The sequence below is a fragment of the Schistocerca gregaria genome, chromosome 1, assembly GCF_023897955.1.
Source record: "Schistocerca gregaria isolate iqSchGreg1 chromosome 1, iqSchGreg1.2, whole genome shotgun sequence".
Classification (NCBI taxonomy): Eukaryota; Metazoa; Arthropoda; class Insecta; order Orthoptera; family Acrididae; genus Schistocerca; species Schistocerca gregaria.
The window spans coordinates 206,933,476-206,952,921 of record NC_064920.1 but is presented as its reverse complement, the minus strand read 5'-3'; the positions used below and the strand labels follow the sequence as shown (position 1 = coordinate 206,952,921).

Here is a 19,446-nt window from a genome sequence, read left to right as displayed (position 1 = left end):
TTACCTAGGCACTTGAAGCTCTATCTAGGTGGGCTTCTAGTTCGCTAGCTGCTTGTAGGACTGAGATGGATTCTTCGAAATCTTCTTTGCCTCCTCCCAGCAGGTAGGTACCAACATCCAGTCCAACAAGAGGGCACGTGCATTAAGTCCTCCTGACTCAGGAGCGAAATCTCAAGGAATCATGACTAGTAACAGAACATGTGCTGGTGGTCAGAATGTGTTGTTAATCGTTAAAAGGAAAGAGGGCAGCTTCGAGAAAGTTTCACCTTTCTATATTCAAAATGGGCTAGAGGGATTGCTGACAGTTTGATATCTGTTAAGCAGTTGCATAATGAGATGCTGTTGGTCGAAACCGCTAGTTCCCAACAAGCTAAGAACCTACATAACGTTCAATCCCTTGGGAAATATGCCATAGAAACTGAGCTGCACATCACCTTGAATTACAGCAAAGGTGTTGTGACATGCACGGATCTGGTGGACATTCCCAAAGGGGAACTGAAAGATGAGTGGAATCCAGAAGGAATAGCTGACGTGCAAAATATAATGAAGAGGGTGAATGGGGTTCTTGTTAAGTTCGACTCCTTTATCTTGGTGGTTAATAGCACAAAACTCCCTGAGGTTACCTTCACTTAAGTGTGCGGCCTTATGTACCCAACCCAATGCAGTGTTTCAAATGCCGCGCTTTGGGCATACTGCTCTTGGGTGTTGTGGAGAAGCTACTTGTGGTTAGTGTGGTCAGGCCCCCCATGAAGGTGTTTATCGCTTGTCTCCATTGAAGTGTGTGAATTGCTCTGGACCTCACCTCATTTGGTGTCTGGACTGCAACGTGTACCTGGAAGAATGGGAAACTATGAAGCGCACCCCCTATACTGAGGCAAGAAAGCTCTATAAAGCTATGCTGCTACTGTGTTTTGCTACCTCCTTCACTTCAGTTGTTGAACAGCCCACATGGAAAGCTGACGCTGCTGCACAAATGGAGGCTGCTAGTGTCAGCACTAATACCTGTATGTGTCTATGTACTTGTGCTGCTGCAGTCGTTTCTAAACCTGTCCCTCTCCAAAGAACTTCAGAAAAAGCTGTGGTTGCTGACATTGTAGAGCTTCCTGCCCCTCCAAAGGTTCCGTCAGGTACTCTGTCCAATGATGCCACACCTGCAACCGCAGTTGTGGCTGCAATATCTACCCAGGGGAAAAAATCCAAGGTAAAACATCAAACACCGGTGGAATCGGGCAGAAAACAGCCTGACGATGTCGACATCGACCTCTCTGTCAATTCTCCTTTAGAGGCTATGGAGCTTGATGTCAGACTGGGGCAACCATCTCGCTCCAAAACTGAGTCTCCATCCATTGTGGACTTACCTCTCCATCAGAAAGTCAGGATGAAAGTACTAGCCCCTGATAGATGGCTCCTATTATACAGTGGAACACGAATGGATTCAGGACGCACATGGAGGAACTGAAACTCTAATGCAGCAACGCCCTCTGTGTTTGTGTTTGCAGGAAACATATTTCAAAGAATCTGATGCCCCTGCACTATGGGACTATACCCTATACTGCAAGGATGACCTGACAGGAGAAAGGGTCACAGGAGAGGTTGTTGTTTTTCTCAATAATGGGCACTACTACTCTGCTCTTCCCCTGGATACCGACTTGCAAGCAGCTGCAATTGAAATTTCTGCACCTCAGAGGCTTACAGTTTGTTCTTTTTATTTACCTCCAGTGGAGGCAGTAGACTCTGAGGCTCTCACAGATATTATCACACAACTCCCCTGACCATTTCTCCTTCTGGGAGACTTCAATGCCCACCATATCCTGTGGGACTCATCATTTACTTCCATCAGGGTCGAGTTTTAGAAAGCCTCCTGACGTCTCGAGAGCTGTGCCTCCTAAACGCTGGTACTTCGACTCATTTCTGTGCTCCTACTGGATCAGTCTCAGCCATCGACCTGTCTCTCTGCTCTACAGCCCTCACAGACTCTGTTCACTGGGAGGTCACTGACGACCTTCATTCCAGCAACCACTTCCCGATCCGCCTTCAGCTACTCAGTGGTGTGTTGCTGGAACAGAAGCCACCAACATCGATGATTGGCAGGACTAACTGGACGCAGGTAAATGCGATGTCTCATTATCCCAGCAGCACATTTATATCCTTCTGTCCAGCTACCTTGTGCGTCACCTAGCAGCGCTATCGAGAAGCAGGAAAACAACGAATGGTTCAAATGGCTCTGAGCACATAGGGTTCCATTTAAAAACCAAAGATTGCCTCATATTTCTGTAATAAAAAATAGCACAAACATGAAATTTGATGTATTCAAGTAGCCCCTGTCCTTGAAATTCACTGTCTGAACGGCATCTTTGTATGTATTATGATTGGGGAGATACAAGGGGTGTTATGACTTAGTTGCCTCACCCTATATATATTTCAGTCAATTATACTGCAGCAAATTTCATTAGTCTAGAAAATACATCTTTAAACAACTGAAAAAATAGCCCAAAAATAAGAGGGAAGTTGTCTTAAAAAAAAAACCTCATCTGAGTGGCGTGAAATGGCCACACCTATAGTCAAGTATGTGTACGATGTCATATCACTACCACTGTCGATTCTTAAAATCCAATCCTTTGAACAACTTGTTTTCCAAATTTATCGAAATATAACAAGATAAAACCATTATTGAATAAGGGATTGACAGAAGGTATGGGGAATTATTGCCTTGTCACTTTTCTGTTTGTCTTCCCTAGACTACCCGAAAACATTACCGGTAAAGCAAAACAAATTATTTTTTTTTACTATAAATGATGTGTTCAAACAAGGTAGAAATCAGTTTGGATTGTAAGATGGAAAAACACACTAAATGCTATCAGTGACTTTTCTTGCAGATATGCACCAGTTTATATTTGAGTAAAATAATCACTGCAATATTCTGTGATCAGACGAGAGCATTTGGCCAGTGACTAACTCATATATATTGATTTTGTTTCGTGTTCCATAGGTCTAACTGTGTGGGTTCACAAGGATGTGCAATGAGTCAGTTTTTTATGGCATATGCAGACGTTTGAGTACGTAATTATATAAAAATTTATACAGTAAATTCTTTGAGCAGCAATTCAGAATAAAGACTACACATATTTTCTCAGGATCACTAAAGCGGAAAAAACAGATGCCTAGCACAAACACATATAGAGCTCAAGTTAAATAACATTCTTAGTGAATTTTACAATTTATTTACTTAAAAATTCATCTAGACTGTAAAAAACTTTTTCTAACAGAAGTATTTTTAGTGCTTTCTTAAACTTACTCTTGTCATGAATCTCTGTCTTTGTTTCAGGAGAAAGAGCACTGAAGAGTTTTGGTCCAGTGCAGTGGTCACCTTTCGCGCCAAGCTCAAATTTCCATGCTCGCAGTGTATGTCATTCTTCATCCCTGTGTTATGCTCATGACAATTACTATTTGGTTGAACTATCTCTATAGTTTTACAGACAAACCACATGAGAGAAAAAATGTATTGGCATGTAGTTGCGCATATTTTAAGTCTTCGAAAGCTGCTCCTACATGAGTCTCTTGGGCGCAATCCATATATAACTCCTAAAGCTCGCTTCTTAGCAATGAACACTTTCCTTGATAATGGCTGGTTGTACCAAATAATAATGCTGTATTCAATGAGTGAGTGAAAATAGCCATAGTATGCCACTTTGTGCCCAGCTGGCTAGCCGCACGGTCTAAAGCACTGCTTCGCGAGTGGGAAGGCATCTCAGTCCCCGGTATACATCCGCTCAGCAGATTAGTATCGAAGTCGGTTGTGCTGGCCAGCCTGTAGATGGTTTCTGGCGGTTTTTTATCTGCCTGTAGGCCTGAGTGGCCAAGCGGTTCTAGGCGCTGTATTCTGGAACCGCGCGACCGCTATGGTCGCAGGTTCGAATCCTGCCTCGGGCATGGATGTGTGTGATGTCCTTAGATTAGTTAGGTTTAAGTAGTTCTAAGTTCTAGGGGACTGATGACCACAGATGTTAACTCCACTGCTCAGAGCCATTTTATCTGCCTGAGCAAAATGTGGGCTGGTTCCCCTTATTCCGCCTCAGTTACACTATGATGGCAACTGTTATCCAAACACTGTCTCCTCGTATGTGTACACCATAATTACTCTACTACGCAAACATTTGGGGTTACACACTTCTAGTATGAGATGTTCCCGGGGGGCCCTTGATGTCTACTGGGGGGCCAAAACGCACAATAACCCTGGGTTCGATGTGGGGCGGTGGTGGGGTGAGTGGACTGGACTGCTATAGCCTGTTGTGGGGTTCTGAACCACTGAGAGCTATGGTGGGGATGCAGCCCCTCTGTCATTTCTAGGTCCCTGGTTCAATACACAATACAACGCTACTTTTGCAGTGTTAGCTTCAATACATGTAGTGACAACCTGAAAAGCGAACATAGCAGAGCTAAGCCTCTTACAGAGATCTATAATATGCGAAGACCACTTCATTTTTCTGGCCGAAATGGCCATGGGGTTCTAGGCGCTGCAGTCTGGAACCGCGAGACCGCTACGGTCGCAGGTTCAAATCCTGCGTCAGGCATGGATGTTTGTGACATCCTTAGGTTAGTTAGGTTTAACTAGTACTAAGTTCTCGGGGACTAATGACCTCAGAAGTTGAGTCCCATAGTGCTCAGAGCCATTTGAACCTTTTTTTTTTTTTTGAGCCAGTTCATTTTCTTGTCAATGTGCACTCCAAGAAATTTTGTTGTTTCCATTCTTTCTATTGGCTGATTGCCATGTGTCACACATACCTCTCTCTCTTTTTCTGTTTTTGTACAGAACTGAATAAAGCTGGTCTTACTGGAATTTAATGAGAGACCATTCACCTTGAACCAATTAACCACATCTGAGAGTATGTGAGTAATAGATTCCTCAATATTACTGTCTGTTTTACTGCTCATAAAAATTGTGGTATTATCAGCAAATAATGTAAATTTACAAAGCAGGCTTGTACGTGATGTTAGATCATTTATAAAAATCAGGAATAATAGTGGCCCAAGAATTGAGGCACTCCACATGTAATGGAACTCAATTCAGAATGTGAGGAAGCATCACATACTTCACCTGATCTGTTGTCGTTTTCTGTCTTGGAGATATGACTGTAGCCAATTGCCTGCAGCACCACTTATTCTCACTAATATTTCTTTTTGCAAGAGAAGCTGGTGATCAATACAGTAAATTCTTTTGACGAATCACAGAAGACACCTAGTGCTAGCATTTTCTCATTAAGGGTTTCAAGGACTTCATCTGCAAGTGCATAGATTGCGTCTTCTGTTGAACAGCTCTTGCTGAGAACTCCGTTCTTCATGAGATGATAGGTAATTCTTACATGTATTAGCTTTTCTAGAATTTTAGAGAAAGCTGTCAGCAGAGAGATAGGTCGATAGTTAGCTAATTCAGTTTTACCACCCTTTTTGTACAGGGCTTCACAATGGCATACTTAAGTCTACTGGGAACAACACCTTTCTGAAGGGAAGCATTGAAAATATGACAGAGAATGTTCCTTATCCACACACAAGAATCTTTCAATAAATTACGAGAAATATTATTAACCCCTGCAGAGTTCTTACTTTTTAGAGACATGATGATTTTTTTGAATTTCATCTATAGCAACAGAATTAAGGTCCATTTCTGAAACTGCATTTGAATATACAGTTTGATGCAGAGTTATGGCTTCATCAACATTGGGATTGCAACCAATCTGTTGAGTTATTGATAGGAAGTGTTTATTAAAAATCTCAGCCATACTTTTGAGTTTATCTACTAGAGTACCTTCGTATCTGATTTTGTTTATATCTTCTTTGCCTGTTGTATCTCTTCCTGTTTCTTTTTTAACAATGCCCCAAATTGTTATTATTTTATTATTAGAATTATCTATTTTCTTCTCATAATAAAGGGCTTTTGATTCTGTTTTAGTTTCTTTAAAATTTTATAGTATTATTTATAGTGTTCCAATTTTCTATGTCTTTAGATAATCTTATTGCAGCATAAGTTTCTCTTTTGGCTTTACTTGACTGTTTTATACCTTTTGTAATCCAAGGCTTACTTACAGAATCGGAAGCTCTGTTTCTGACACATTTCTTAGGAAATATTTCTTCAAAAAGAGCACAGAATTCATTTATAAAACAGTTAAATCTGGTATCAATATTATCAAGGCTGCATACTGAAGACAAACCCATTTGCTGCAACCTATGGTTCAAAGTTTCTTTTGCCCCTTCATCAGTACTATTATGAACTTTCATTGAGAAAATAGTGTTTTGAACATATTAACATCATAAAGAGTGAGAATCTGTCCATCATGATCTGAGAGCCCATTTATAACCTGCCTGACAGTATCATTCTGATGTCTACTTACAATGTTATCTATCATAGTTTGGGACTCGGATGTAATTCTTGTTGGAAAGTTTATTACCATATCAGGTTATATAAGGTCATCACAATCTCGAAGGCAATTTTATTCTTATTTTCTTTCATAAAGTTTATACTGAAATCACCTAAAACTACAATATCCTATGCTTTTGCATGTAACACTGACAGCAGGAGTTCCTTTGTATGTAGAAAAGTTTTTATGTCAACTGAAGGTGCCCAGTAGACAGCCAGCACTATTACTGTGTACAAATTAGTTATTATTTTAGTTGTACATGCCTCAAATTGTTGTTCCACACAATATTTCTTAATATCTATAGCTTTAAATGCTACACTATTCTTCACATAAATTCCTACTACACCTTTGTCTTTACTTTCTCTACAGTAGTATGTTACTAAACTATAACTTACTATGGATGGCAAGGCACATTTATCAGTAACATGGTGCACAGTTAAGCACAAAATCTGAGCATTATTTATACAAACCTTTTCATTAATGTTAGTAAGAAGTTGATCTGTTTTCTTTAAGGGGCCTCTTATATTGTGATTGAAGAAAGAGATGCGTCCCTCTTACTTTTTTATTCTATTAGTGCTGTTGTTATCTGATTGAGAATCGACTGGAATATGCCTTGAGACATGAGGGAGGAGACACTTGACACTGGCTACTGCTATCCCTTCTTTTTCTTCAGGCCCACACATAAAAATCGTTGAGATGTGAAGGAGGCTCAGCTTTTCTTCTGTTCAACAACTTTTTATTTGGATTGCTTGATAAACATTTCTTCCCATTTGCTGAATGTGGTATTTCCATTTTTCCTGTAGATGTCACATCTTCTTATTCTGCAGGTGATGACAGCTTCTTCTGCTGGTGATGACACTGCTTCTTTTTCTGCTGGTGATGACATTGCTTTTCCCTCCTTTTTAGGGGAGCGTGATGTTTCCTCTTCTGTTCTTTCACCTTGTTGTTATTTTGAGTCTGTTACTGGATTCAGTACTGTATCTTCTATCTCTTCTCTCACTGACAGTGGTGTAGGTCTACGTACCTGTTCTTGTGTACTGCTAATTTTTTCTATTATTCCTTTGCACAGAATTTGTTTGCCATAGTTGTTTCTGGGCAGGCCAAGCTTTGTGAAATGTCCTGGCACCGAGCCTGTTGCTTCAATAAATATAACACTAGAGAAAAACTACATATCTTCCTGAATTTTCCGTTTATGTTGACGGTTTCCCTGTTTGCACATGCCTGGGTGGAATCCTTACAAGATATACATTGAATACATACGTTTTCCTAAAGATTCTCTTAGATTCCTGGTTGCATTTATACTTTCGTTCTTATATACATCGTTTCCTCCACCATTAATAACACATTTGGAAACTTTTTGTCGCTGTTGTTTCACAGTCTTTTATAACTTCATTTAGAGGTGCGCCAGGATGGGTAAAATCGGTTACTTTTAGTTTAGTTTGCATAGTGGCCAAAACACATACCAAGCCATTTCCGTGGCTAATTGAAAATATGTAAACATCAGCATTCTTATTTTTCTCACTTGGCGCAAGATTTCGCGAATGTTTAGTATTTTCTCGCTTCTTCCTGGAACTTCTGGAGACGTGAAATCGTTTTATTATTTACCTGGGAGACTGTATCCTCATTTTTATCTTGCGGATCGTATTTGTTCGCTGTTTTCTGTAGGGAAACGTTTTTCGTTTTGTTTCACACGCCAGCTTTTTTAGTCCAAAAAAGGCTCATTTCCCACTTTTTGTTCTTGTTTGAATTCATTTATCACTGTTTCCAGATTACTTATGTATTGTTTTGCACACAATAAGTCCTGTTCTAATGTAGAAACTACGTTTCCTTCATGCATACCACCATGTTTTTGTAAATACGCCATTCGCTAACAGCTGTCTTTGTGTATTTTGCGTTTTCTTCGCTAAAATGCGAGACATACTTCGAATGGATCCATTTTTGGCAGACTGAACATAATAATACCTTTTAAAAATCTTTCACTACATACAATGCACTTTATATTCGTAATATAGACGTTTTTCAGATAGCAACTTACTAAAAAATCTGTTACGGACCGCCATCTTTGAATGTATGTGCGTGTATGTATGTATGTGTGTTGTATTTCTACATTTAAGAAGAATTCATTAAAGCTCGTGGGAATCTGAACAGGGTTTACTGTAATATCATTTTCAAATGTAATTTTCAGAATCTCTTGACTTCTGTCTTCAGCTACGTATTCTGCTGAACAGCTGATCACTCTGCTTTTGTCGTACTTCTATGTTGAGGATGAATCTATTATTTGCCATTTTTTAGCAATGAGGTCAACTTCCCTGAATATGGCTTTGTAGCATTCAACATACGTAACGAAATCTACGATTTCTGTTTGATTTTAGCTCACTGTGGAGCTGTTTCTTTGTAGCACTAGATATTTTGATACCTGGTGTAATCCAATTGACTTTAGTACTTCCATTTGCCAAGTTTTCTTATATCTCAGATATAAGGCAATTGTCTTGAAACTAATTTGTCATAGCTGAATAGATTTTATTTTCTACGTTTTGTTCACATTTGGATGTGAAACAAACAGATACCCGGAAATTCCGGTTAAAGTGTCGCCTTATAAACAGCAATTAGGAATGAGATTCCCAATTTTCTTTTTATTTCAGGTCAAAGTGGTATTCACTATGATAGAACAATTAAGTTATTGCTAAGTTTGGTACCAATTTACAATCAGTTTAATTATGGGACGAAATATTTTATTGGTTTTCTGGTTGGTTACCCACGGCCTCCTTTGTTTGCAATAGGTACATCTTTGGTGTTTAGCGTCCCTCTGTTGGCTAACCTGTGTTACTTGCTATTTTTGGCGTACAAACATGTGTATGGTGGTTTGAAGTGTGGGAGGTATTGCTTCGAATATTTTTGTGTACAAAAGTTGTTGGATATACGTGTCTTTGTGTTTGTGTTACATCTGAAAGGAAACAATGCCACAGGGTAAATTAAAGGTCAAAGCTAAAGTGCCAGAGGGCGCAAAAACGAAGAAGAAGGCTGGTAAAGGGCGTGGAGTTACAAAGCGCACAAGTAAGTATGGTTCACAATACGAAGCCATTAACTGTAAACCGTTAAATAACTTTTGCATTTATTGTGTATAAGATACCGATAGGTAAGACATTTATTTGCCGTCGTGGCATATCAATTCAAAAATATGGTTATTAATTTGAATTTTATGAATGTTACGCAAGTAGCTAACAACAATATTTCATATTTTGCAGTTGATTAAAATTGTTACTCAGTGGAGACGGATTCGTAAAACGCGTCCCCCTTTTTCCATTGTGCCTCGTGTAATAATGCGCCTCATTTGAAAGTTGCAAAATTTTAAAATGCTTCTTAAATATTAAAAAAAATCCATTCGTAATGCATAGTATTCGAAGCTAGATTGCTGGTGCCACGTATATTTACGTTATGAAAATTAGCTGCATTATTCGTACAGAATGAAAACTTTTCAGCAGATGTGCTCCGCGGACGTGACAAGGAACCGTTTATTCTAGTGCGAACTCAGACACGGATAATTATTGGGCTTGCGAGAAAGAGAACTTTCATTCAGCGACATCCTATTGCAATATGGAATATAGTGGTATTGTACTGAAATGGGCGTGGACGTGATGGTTACATGAAAATTGAACTAGTCTAAATTCAGACAGCAGACGTAATTAATTGTTTAATTAAAGCTTCATGTTTATACGATCGTAAAGCCTAGCAGTTTTACGTAAATCTCAGTAGCTACAAATTACATCGGTTTCATGAATAGTTCTATAGATTCCGTTCCTATTTCGTATTATTATAGCGTTCCCATAAGCGGTTACGATCCGGGTATAATTTTCCAACAAAGTAGTCAATCAAGTAACGTGGCGGATTGGCTGTTTCTGAATTGTTACTGCGAAGAAGCCGCACTCAGAACTCCTTCCATTCATCCTGGGTTACATTTCCCATGGTTGCTTGAAATAAAGTTAGGCGTGTGTTGACGCGATACCTTCAAAAAGTTATTGTACGATTTTCCTTCCTAGTCTCAGCACTAATGATCTCAAAGTGAATCGGAAATAAAACTTCAACACCTTTGAAAACGGCGTCCTTTACAGCTATTCCCATTATCGTCACAACCACACGATGTAGTTGATCATGAAGTGCGTAGTTAGTTTGTGGAAAGTAGTGTGAGACCACCTACAGATTACAATTCAATAGTACTTTATGTTTTGTGTTATAATAGCAAAGATGAATTATTCTCTTTTTGACCATATGACTTGAGGCTAATTACACTACAAACTTTAGTTGCGTGTTGGGACTTTTCATACCATTGTTAATATGATGTTTTGACTAGCCATAGCCAGATAAATCAAAATCATGTAGTATAATTAATGCTACTTGCATATAGAAATTCTTTGGAGGAGAGGGATAGTGCATATATTAGAAGGAAATTGAGTAAGGCACTGAGTTCTTTGCTAAATATCTAAAGTGTATGTAAGTAGTTCTGGAAGGAAAAACTTGATATTAATTTCCTTGTTCGTGAACCATGCCTAGTTAAAATTTGAAAACTAATTAATAATCACATGTTAAGCTGTCCTTGTCACAATCCATCTTATGTTGAGATGCAAGTGCCATAACTTGTTTAGCTAGCTTGTTTGGCTCATTGTGACAGTTCCGTTAAATAGCATTATAATACGCTGATATCTTTGATCTTCAGAAGAAGGTTAAATACATGAGTTATTTCTTTGGGCAATGGAGTTGTATTAAATGAGACTTCCATCCCATCAAGATTAAGATTTTTCATACTGCCCATAAAATGCATCATATTTTTGCCAGAAGGGTTCTTACAGTCAGGTCAAACATAGGTTCAGCAAAATTGTATTGCATAGCAGATAGATCTGTAACAAATATCAGTGCTGGTTGTGTACATATTGCTCATCAACTGCCGTAACTACTAAAGTGCAAAAATCACAGTTTTGACTTAAATACATGGGTTTCAGTTTTTGTATTCTTTGTTATAACACAACCTCGAAAGAGCTGCCTCGGTACTGTAAGAAGAAATGCAAGCTCTACGAAAGTGCATAATGATTATACTTTGTAACTCCAAAATAGCAAATAAGCCCCATTTAGGTTTTTGAAACTGGGTTAAGAGTCGTTACTGCTTTGCGCAAACATGAATGTGCTACTTACATTAATTTGGCATCCTTACAAATTTTAATGTGTATGGTTACAATCACATATGTTGTCATTATTTACATTACTTTGCACATAACCATGTGATTTATAATACTTTAGCTTATTATTTATGAGCTCAGTTTAGTGTGGAACTTTCTGATGAAAGATTCTACCTGAGAAAATTCACAGAGTGTAATTTACCATTTCAGTCAGTCAAATCAGTGCAGCTCTGCTATGAGACAACTAGTAAAAGTGATTATATTGAAATCACTAATATTGATCAATACATTGTGGCACTGCTAAGGCTTAGATAAGTGAAGATATCAGATGGATGTGTCTGTATGTATCACTCTCTGCAAGAACCATGTAAACATACAGCCAGTTTGTCACAATTTTTTTGCAACTTGGAACACAGAAATGGTGTGAGCTTATTCATTCTAATAGGGAAGAAGGATGAGAACACATCATTATAATTTGCAAGAGGAATCCTTGTCTTCCTGTTGTTTGTGCACTATACTGCATAGCAGGGACTGGTGACCACAGATGTTAAGTCCCATTTGAACCATTTGTATAACAATTTTCTTGCCTTCAAAATTACCAGAAAAAATCCTCAAAATCCAGTGAACAATGTGGAAAAAAAAAAATCTTTCAGTGTTTTATCAGACAGAATTTTGAAGGGCTTTTGGTGATGCAACCTTAGAAAGATCTGTGTGAAATATGACTATTCCCAAGGAATATGTGATAAAAACTTCTGATAACAGAAGCAAAACTTGAGGACCTCTTGTTAATGTGTGAGAAACAGATGATAACATAGGAACATTACCAAGGTTGTTGAGTAGTGAAACTGTACGTATCACATTGCTTGGACCTGATATTGAAGAGAATCCTCATACAGATTAAAGGCTTATATAAATTGGTTTACTGCTGGTTTACTGCCTTATTGTTGATTAATCTTTGATTTGTAGTTTCAATTTTTTTCAACGATAAAAGTGTAATTGGCATTTGGTATGTCTGATTTTCTCTTAGTTTGTATGCAAAAAGTCAGTAGGCCTGTCTCTTCGTAATTTCAGAAGAACAAACGTGTAACGGCTGCCCCTCTTCCCTGCATTGGAATGGAAGTATGACTATGAATTTCATATCCTAACATCTTTAAATGTGGTAATAATAAATAAGGTGCAAACTGTTTTTGTTTATTATTATTATTATTATTATTATTTACTAAAATTGATTTTTAAGTTTGAAACTTCAGCCAGCATCACTCAAAACCAATATAATGCATGTTTTTGGTTTTGGTCTATAGGAGACAAAATAAGCGTACATCAGACATTTTAAAAAGTGCGAGAAGTACCTGCTACCTAAATATTACCCCCAAAAATGATGTTAGTCAATAAGGAAATTAGAATGAGGTATTGGCGTGACACACAGTTGAGATTTTGTAGTTCTGTAATAAAGGTGTTCACTACGAGAATGGTACATCAGGGTATCGTATATTGTTGCTCAGGTGATGGCACCATAATATTTATTCCCATTGCTCTTATGCCTCTTTTCCATATTTTTCGTTGTTACAGTGCTAAATCTGCACCTTCATATTTTTCTTGTGTTGAATTATTAATGCACCCATCTATACCAAAGCATTGTGCGCAATTTGTTTTGCCACTGGATAAATTGACTATGTCCTACTAGTAAATCAGATTTCTCATACTTGTTAAATTTATGGGGCTGCTTTACTGCAGCTCATCTTCACAGACTCCCTTTCTCACTATCCATCAGTTTTGTGTGTGTGTGTGTGTGTGTGTGTGTGTGTGTGTGTGTGTGTGTTTTCGGGATGGATGTCATTGCCCAACACTTTCTCATTCAAAAGTAAATGTACATTATGACTTTAGTGGTCATAACATTTACCATGTTATATCATTCAGTTTCTTTCATGCATAAGTGCTGTCTGCGTACATGGAGAAAATGTTAAGCCAGACCTCGTTGTAGAAGTATGGTTTGGTTGCAGGTTGGTAAGGAAAACATACACTTATTGTTATTTGTTTTATACATCCATCCGCACTCTTGTGTGTGTGTGCGCCCCCCCCCCCCCCCCCACACACACACACACTATTTCCCCTGTGGTTCTGGCATTATAAGGTGTGTGTGTGTGTGAGAGAGAGAGAGAGAGAGCATATTATTTTACTTCTTAATGTTTTTATTCACCTGTCATAAGTCTATGTTTCCTGTTCCTTCGTCAGGCATTTAATTGTTTATTAATTTGTAGGTATGTTAGGAAGAAATGAAAGTACTGTGAAGAATTTGGAAACAAAACAGCCAAAATTAATAAACAGGAAGATAGACAAAACAAACTGCGAAAACCACTATCAACAAACAAATTATGAAAGGGGTAGTATCAGATAAAGAAAGGTCTTGAGATCAAAGAGAATTATACTGGACCAACAGGAGATGGAAAAAACCTTTTGTATATAATTGAAAGTGGTTGAAAGTGAATCATTGAAGTGTATAAAAATGAACAAACAAACAGAAGTGTAGTTGGCAATTGCCTGCAGTCTGTCAGTGTGTGTATTTACACTGGAAATTGTGTTTTTGTGCTGTGTTATTTGTTTTGACATAACTCATAAAAACTTGTTCCATTTCTTATTTAAGATTTTTGGTAAAAGTGCTCTTAACGGTGTAGCTAATCCTTTCGTTACATGCCACAGCTGGTAACAATTTGCACAGCAAATTGTAGGAAGTGCTGCGGCAATTGTGATTTGGTTGTCAGTACCAAACAGAATATGGTTTACAAATAAAGTTAGCTGGTATTTTGTTCTGTTAGATTATAACTGAAACACATCATCAGAATTTTCAGCATAATCGGAAATAAAACATACAAATAAGTTATTGCAGTGATGAGTGTATTACAGTAATTGTATTTGTGTGTTGACATTTGTTTTCTTTGCCAACTCCCAACAAAATTCACCCATTACAGCCTGACCTAGGCCTTGGCCTTCACTACAGGTCTGTCGGTGAAGCACATATTGTTTTCCCCCTGCTCTCCTTATTTAAAACAATGTAAGTCAGTTCACATCTTGTGCAGAAAAAATAGTTAGATTCAGCAATTCTGAAAAGCTACTATTCGTAATCATCCGATTGACTACAACCAACAAAAATGTATTGCCAACATCGCACAGCAAAACAGCCTGGTTTTTACATTCGGTACACTTTAGGCAAATTGTGTTTGGCCTGACTAACGAATTGGAATGGCCATATTGCTCAAAATTTATTGCTGCTATTTGTTTATTCAATTTTACACTCTACTGAAGATTGCATGAAATAATTGTAATAACTTTTAAGTTTTGTTAATAAGGCTTGAAGAGTAATTGATAAATTTTATACAGGCTTCAGTATATTTTTTTCAGGTAGGAAATAGAATCTGTTAGAAAGAAGATTAATATATTTCCCATGGATTGCACCCTAGTAAGTGATTTGTGCATTGCTTTGCTAAGAGTTGGCATAGCGATTCTTGATTCATATGATAGCCATGCATTATCAATATATATGTATTAATTTGGTTTTGGCATTCAGACTTTGTTTTATAATTCACGTGTTCCACATCCTGGACAGCTGTCTTTATAATGTGATTTACAGAACATGATGTTGGAATGAATGATGGGGAAAATGAAGTTAAATTATTCTTATAGATCTCTCAATATGAAGAATTGTTGTCTTCAATAAGAAGTGGTTGTTTGCGTTGGAAATTGTGGTGTTGATGTGTTACCCATAACATTGCCGAAGATTTTATGTATCATTTCCAGTAGTCAGCTGTTGTACTGTTGATAGCACAGTACAGCTGATGCATATGGATAAGTTGTCACAGTGTTTTGCCATGTTTACATGTACAGTTTACATATAATGTACCTTTTTTAATATTTCAGCTAAGTCAGTGACACCAAAAAAGCAAAAGCAACAGGAAGCTCAGAAACTGAAGAAAGCAATCACAAAGACAGTAAATCAGGCCATGGAAGAAGAGCTGAGGGCTCAAGCTCTTGATGGGAAGAAATCTCTTCTTTCAAAGAAAAAGGCTGCTGCTACCCCAGCAAAATCACCAGCCAAGCCGAAAAGAGGGAAGAAGAAATAGAAGATACACCAACAAATTAAAGGATTTTCAGATTTAGAGCCATTTTTTTTAAAAAAAGGAAATATGTTCTTTAAAATTGGCATAATGTAATTCTTAAGTATTTAGTTTGAGCTGAGTTATTTTAATAATAGGACAAGTGTCAGGCAGTGTGATCTTCAGATTTAAGTCCAAATATGTCAGAGGTTGTTTGGTGAGACTTCTTACACAAACTGTTACATCGATTGCAATTTTATACCCAAGTAAAGCACGGACTTTTCCAATATTGTGTGCAATATAAAGGTTCTCTGATAAATTCGGCAGTTGTGTGGTATGTTTGCTGAAAAGAACTTTCATTTCCTTCTCTGTTTAATAATTGCAGTAGATTACCAAGAGTTAATTACAACGTGAACGTTCACAGCACTCGTAATAGCTACAACATTGTATGTTGTGGTTGCCAGGTAACGTGGGACATTACTCCAGCATTTGCTGTATAAGCTTTCACATATTGTATGCTTTCTGAACGAAGTGTTGGCAGTGACAGCTGAAATGGATGTTAATTTCATGTGTGTCATTTGATTTGAAGCTTAGTGTCGTCCCATTTGACTACATTTTTAGGATCTCTGACAAAAATTGCATTTTGTGTTGAACAAATGGGATATTGGTGTGACAATAGGAGTAAACGTATTTTAGTTTCAAATTACACTCCATACCTAGAGACCAGAACTAAATAAAGTTTGTTGTACCAGTGCTGTTAGAAGTGATCAGTATTCAGTGGAGTAGTCCACTATATTTTTTCACCCTGTACTTTTGTGCTACTGTGTTGGTATATTATGAAGGCCTTGCAAAGAAAAATATTAAGTCCGTGTGCTATTGAAATCACTATTCGCTATGTGAATCCAAAATTTTGGGAATAATGTATCATGCAATAATGTGAAAATAATATGCAATGCTCATTGGAAGCAGAGTTTTTACTTAGTTTGACCACGTCATTGACAGAAAGCACGAAGTACAGGATAAGAAAAAAAAAGTTTATTTGAGGAAGAAATGTATCCAGGATTCCATTTCTGTTGCATGTGCGAGTCTATTTTACATAGAAACCATTCTGATTGAAGGTACTTCATTGTAATGTATAACTAGTAATATTATTTTAGATCACCAACAAAAAGATGATAGTTTCTGTTGTCTTTGACAGATTTTTTTTTCAGTTGTTTCATTGACTTGCTATGTTTTTGTTATTGTTGCGCTGATTCCAGAAAACGCAGAAGGTACAAGATAATTTAATCACTAGTTGCACTGTTGCTTCACAAGATTCTTTTGATGCTCTTATTTATTTATTGTGCAGGACCTCTTTGAAATCAAAGTCTGCATAACTACGAAATACATTGTAACAATCAGCTATGTTTCTAATAGCAAGATGCATTGAAAAAAAAATAATTGTGATAGATAGAGGGACCAAGTACAACTGATACTTCAGAAAGTATGTGAGTTAGGAGAAGAAGTTGAGTGTTTTAGAGGCTGAGTAAAACACATTCATCTCTCCACCTGCCCATCCTATAACAACGTGATTGAAATTTATTAGTTAAATATTCCATAGTATGGGCAATCCAGTCATTTGGATTTTTTTTTATATAAATGGTACATTTCAACCAAAATTGAAATTGAGCTGTTATAAATGGTGCAGGGTGGATTGCAATGCTCCGCTCCTTTGGGCTGCTGTTTCATTAGATTATGTGTGTTTTATGAGACCTTTAAGATATTGTAGATCGTACTGCCATGTTCAGAACATTATGACTCAATATTTGCCTTGTACTTTAAACACTATGTTAATTATTTTCCAGTTTTATAAGGCTTAACCACTTACTAAAGCCTTTCAGAAAATCATCCTTGTCAGAAAGCAGATAACACACTGGACTCCTGCTACGTAGATGTTGAATTCTCACTGCAAGTGTTCATAAGATGTATTAGCAATATGCACAGGTTAAGGCAAAATTACTGTAAATTGACACATTTCAGAAAATTTATTATGCTTATATTTTTGCTGTTTTCTTTTGTAACAGCTTAGTACAGTTACACCACACTGTAATCCACCTTTTATCCCCATCTTATTCCACGAGGTTAAACTGGTTTGCACACTTCTACAATTTGGAAATTACATGTATAGTTATGGTAGAGTGTGTACCATAAATGATTTTCATATGCAACTGCACTAAGAATATCCACACTACAGTTATAACTGCATTCATATTGATAGCTACATTTTACATATTTGTGTATCACAGGCAAAACACTATTAAATGAGTTATCTGAGCAAGCTTCATACCCAAACATACATCTTTAATGTAACAGAGCTTCAGTCCACTTCAAAGTTATAATTTGCTGGTTGAATTACCATTGAACACTTATAGTGAGAGTAGTCATTCAATCCAGAATTTTTGTTGGTAGCTGTGATGTGGCTGGCATAGTGCTTGGTGTTCACAATGGTGCTGGGCATATACCACTGTACCTGAATAATCTCATAATTGTATATAAAGGCATATGACATTGCAGAATTGAATTTGCTCTACTGAGCTGGTGGCTCTTAATTAATTACTTTAAGAAATCTTTTTCTTGATGAGAAAAAGAAAATGTCCAAAAATTATTGTAGAGCACTTCTAATAGCACTGGTTGTAGGTACTATTTTTCAAAGAGGCGTAAAAGAATATTTCAGAATACTAATACGAAACATAATTAATTAAAATGTTATTGCCAGTTTTTATAAATGTTATGGTTAAGTGTTATTCAGATAATTTAATCATATAATTAAATGCATTGCTGTTAATGATGAACGTTTAAACAGAGTACAAATAATTCAGGAGATGATGTAAAAGTGCAAAAGAAAAGGTATATTATTTGTATAGAATTCATTGTCTGACTGATTAATCTGCAATCTGCACTTCACTGTATAATTGTAATGTTTTAACACAAATAAACTTTTCTTTGGAAAATTGACAATGTTCTTTGCAGAGCTTTCTCAAGTGTGGTACGAAACTAGTTTCTACTTTTATTGTGGATGGCATTTTTTTACTCAAGAATCTTGTGACATACAGGTAAATTCTTAAGAATCTTGGAAGCATTGGGAGATAAAATGAAATTACTACAGTCTTTTGAGTGCTGTATGAGTCACAATATACTGTTAATTTTGTACTCTGTGCAGCAATTAGTGGATACCTCTAATGGGAATATTTTTTGTCAATCCATTGTGACACCCATAGCTCATGTATTTTGAACTTATATTAATTTTAATATGATCAAATTTACTTTTTAAAAAATGGAATGTTGTGGAAAAAATCCCAGTGGGATATAATCTTCAGGAAATTAAACAATATACTGGATATCATAACGTTGGGTAACATGTTGTTGCTGTTCTGTTGAATTATCATGTTTCATCTCAACTGTAGTGGAAGCATTATATTCTAGTTATAGCTACTTAGTTGAAGAAAAAGGCTAACAGTAAGAATTTACACAACAAATGCAGCTATTAATGGAAACAGTATTACTACTACCTTACTTGACGTTGGTATAGAATTTATTTTCTGGTATATTAGTGAAATACTCTGAGACCAAATTTTTTAGTTTCAACATTTCGTTGACAGGAAACAGCAACTTTATTTCAACTCCTTAAAGGATGGTCCTCTCAGTAGTTGCAGTATTTATTAGCTGACTTGTTTCAAACCCTTCGCCTGGCTTGGTGAGGCAGCACTGACAATGCCGGATCTTAATAACAAACATTGA

The 19,446-nt window shown here is 37.0% G+C and overlaps 1 protein-coding gene across 1 annotated transcript; it reads left to right on the top strand.

The window, feature by feature from the left end:
• Window positions 1-8,512: 8,512 nt before the first annotated feature.
• On the top strand, window positions 8,513-18,666 carry LOC126336972 (uncharacterized). Its single transcript, XM_050001192.1, has 2 exons — window positions 8,513-9,467; window positions 15,494-18,666. Exons 1-2 carry the CDS (start codon window positions 9,371-9,373, stop codon window positions 15,694-15,696), a joined length of 300 nt encoding a protein of 99 aa, XP_049857149.1. The 5' UTR covers window positions 8,513-9,370; the 3' UTR covers window positions 15,697-18,666.
• The last annotated feature ends 780 nt before the right edge of the window (window positions 18,667-19,446 follow it).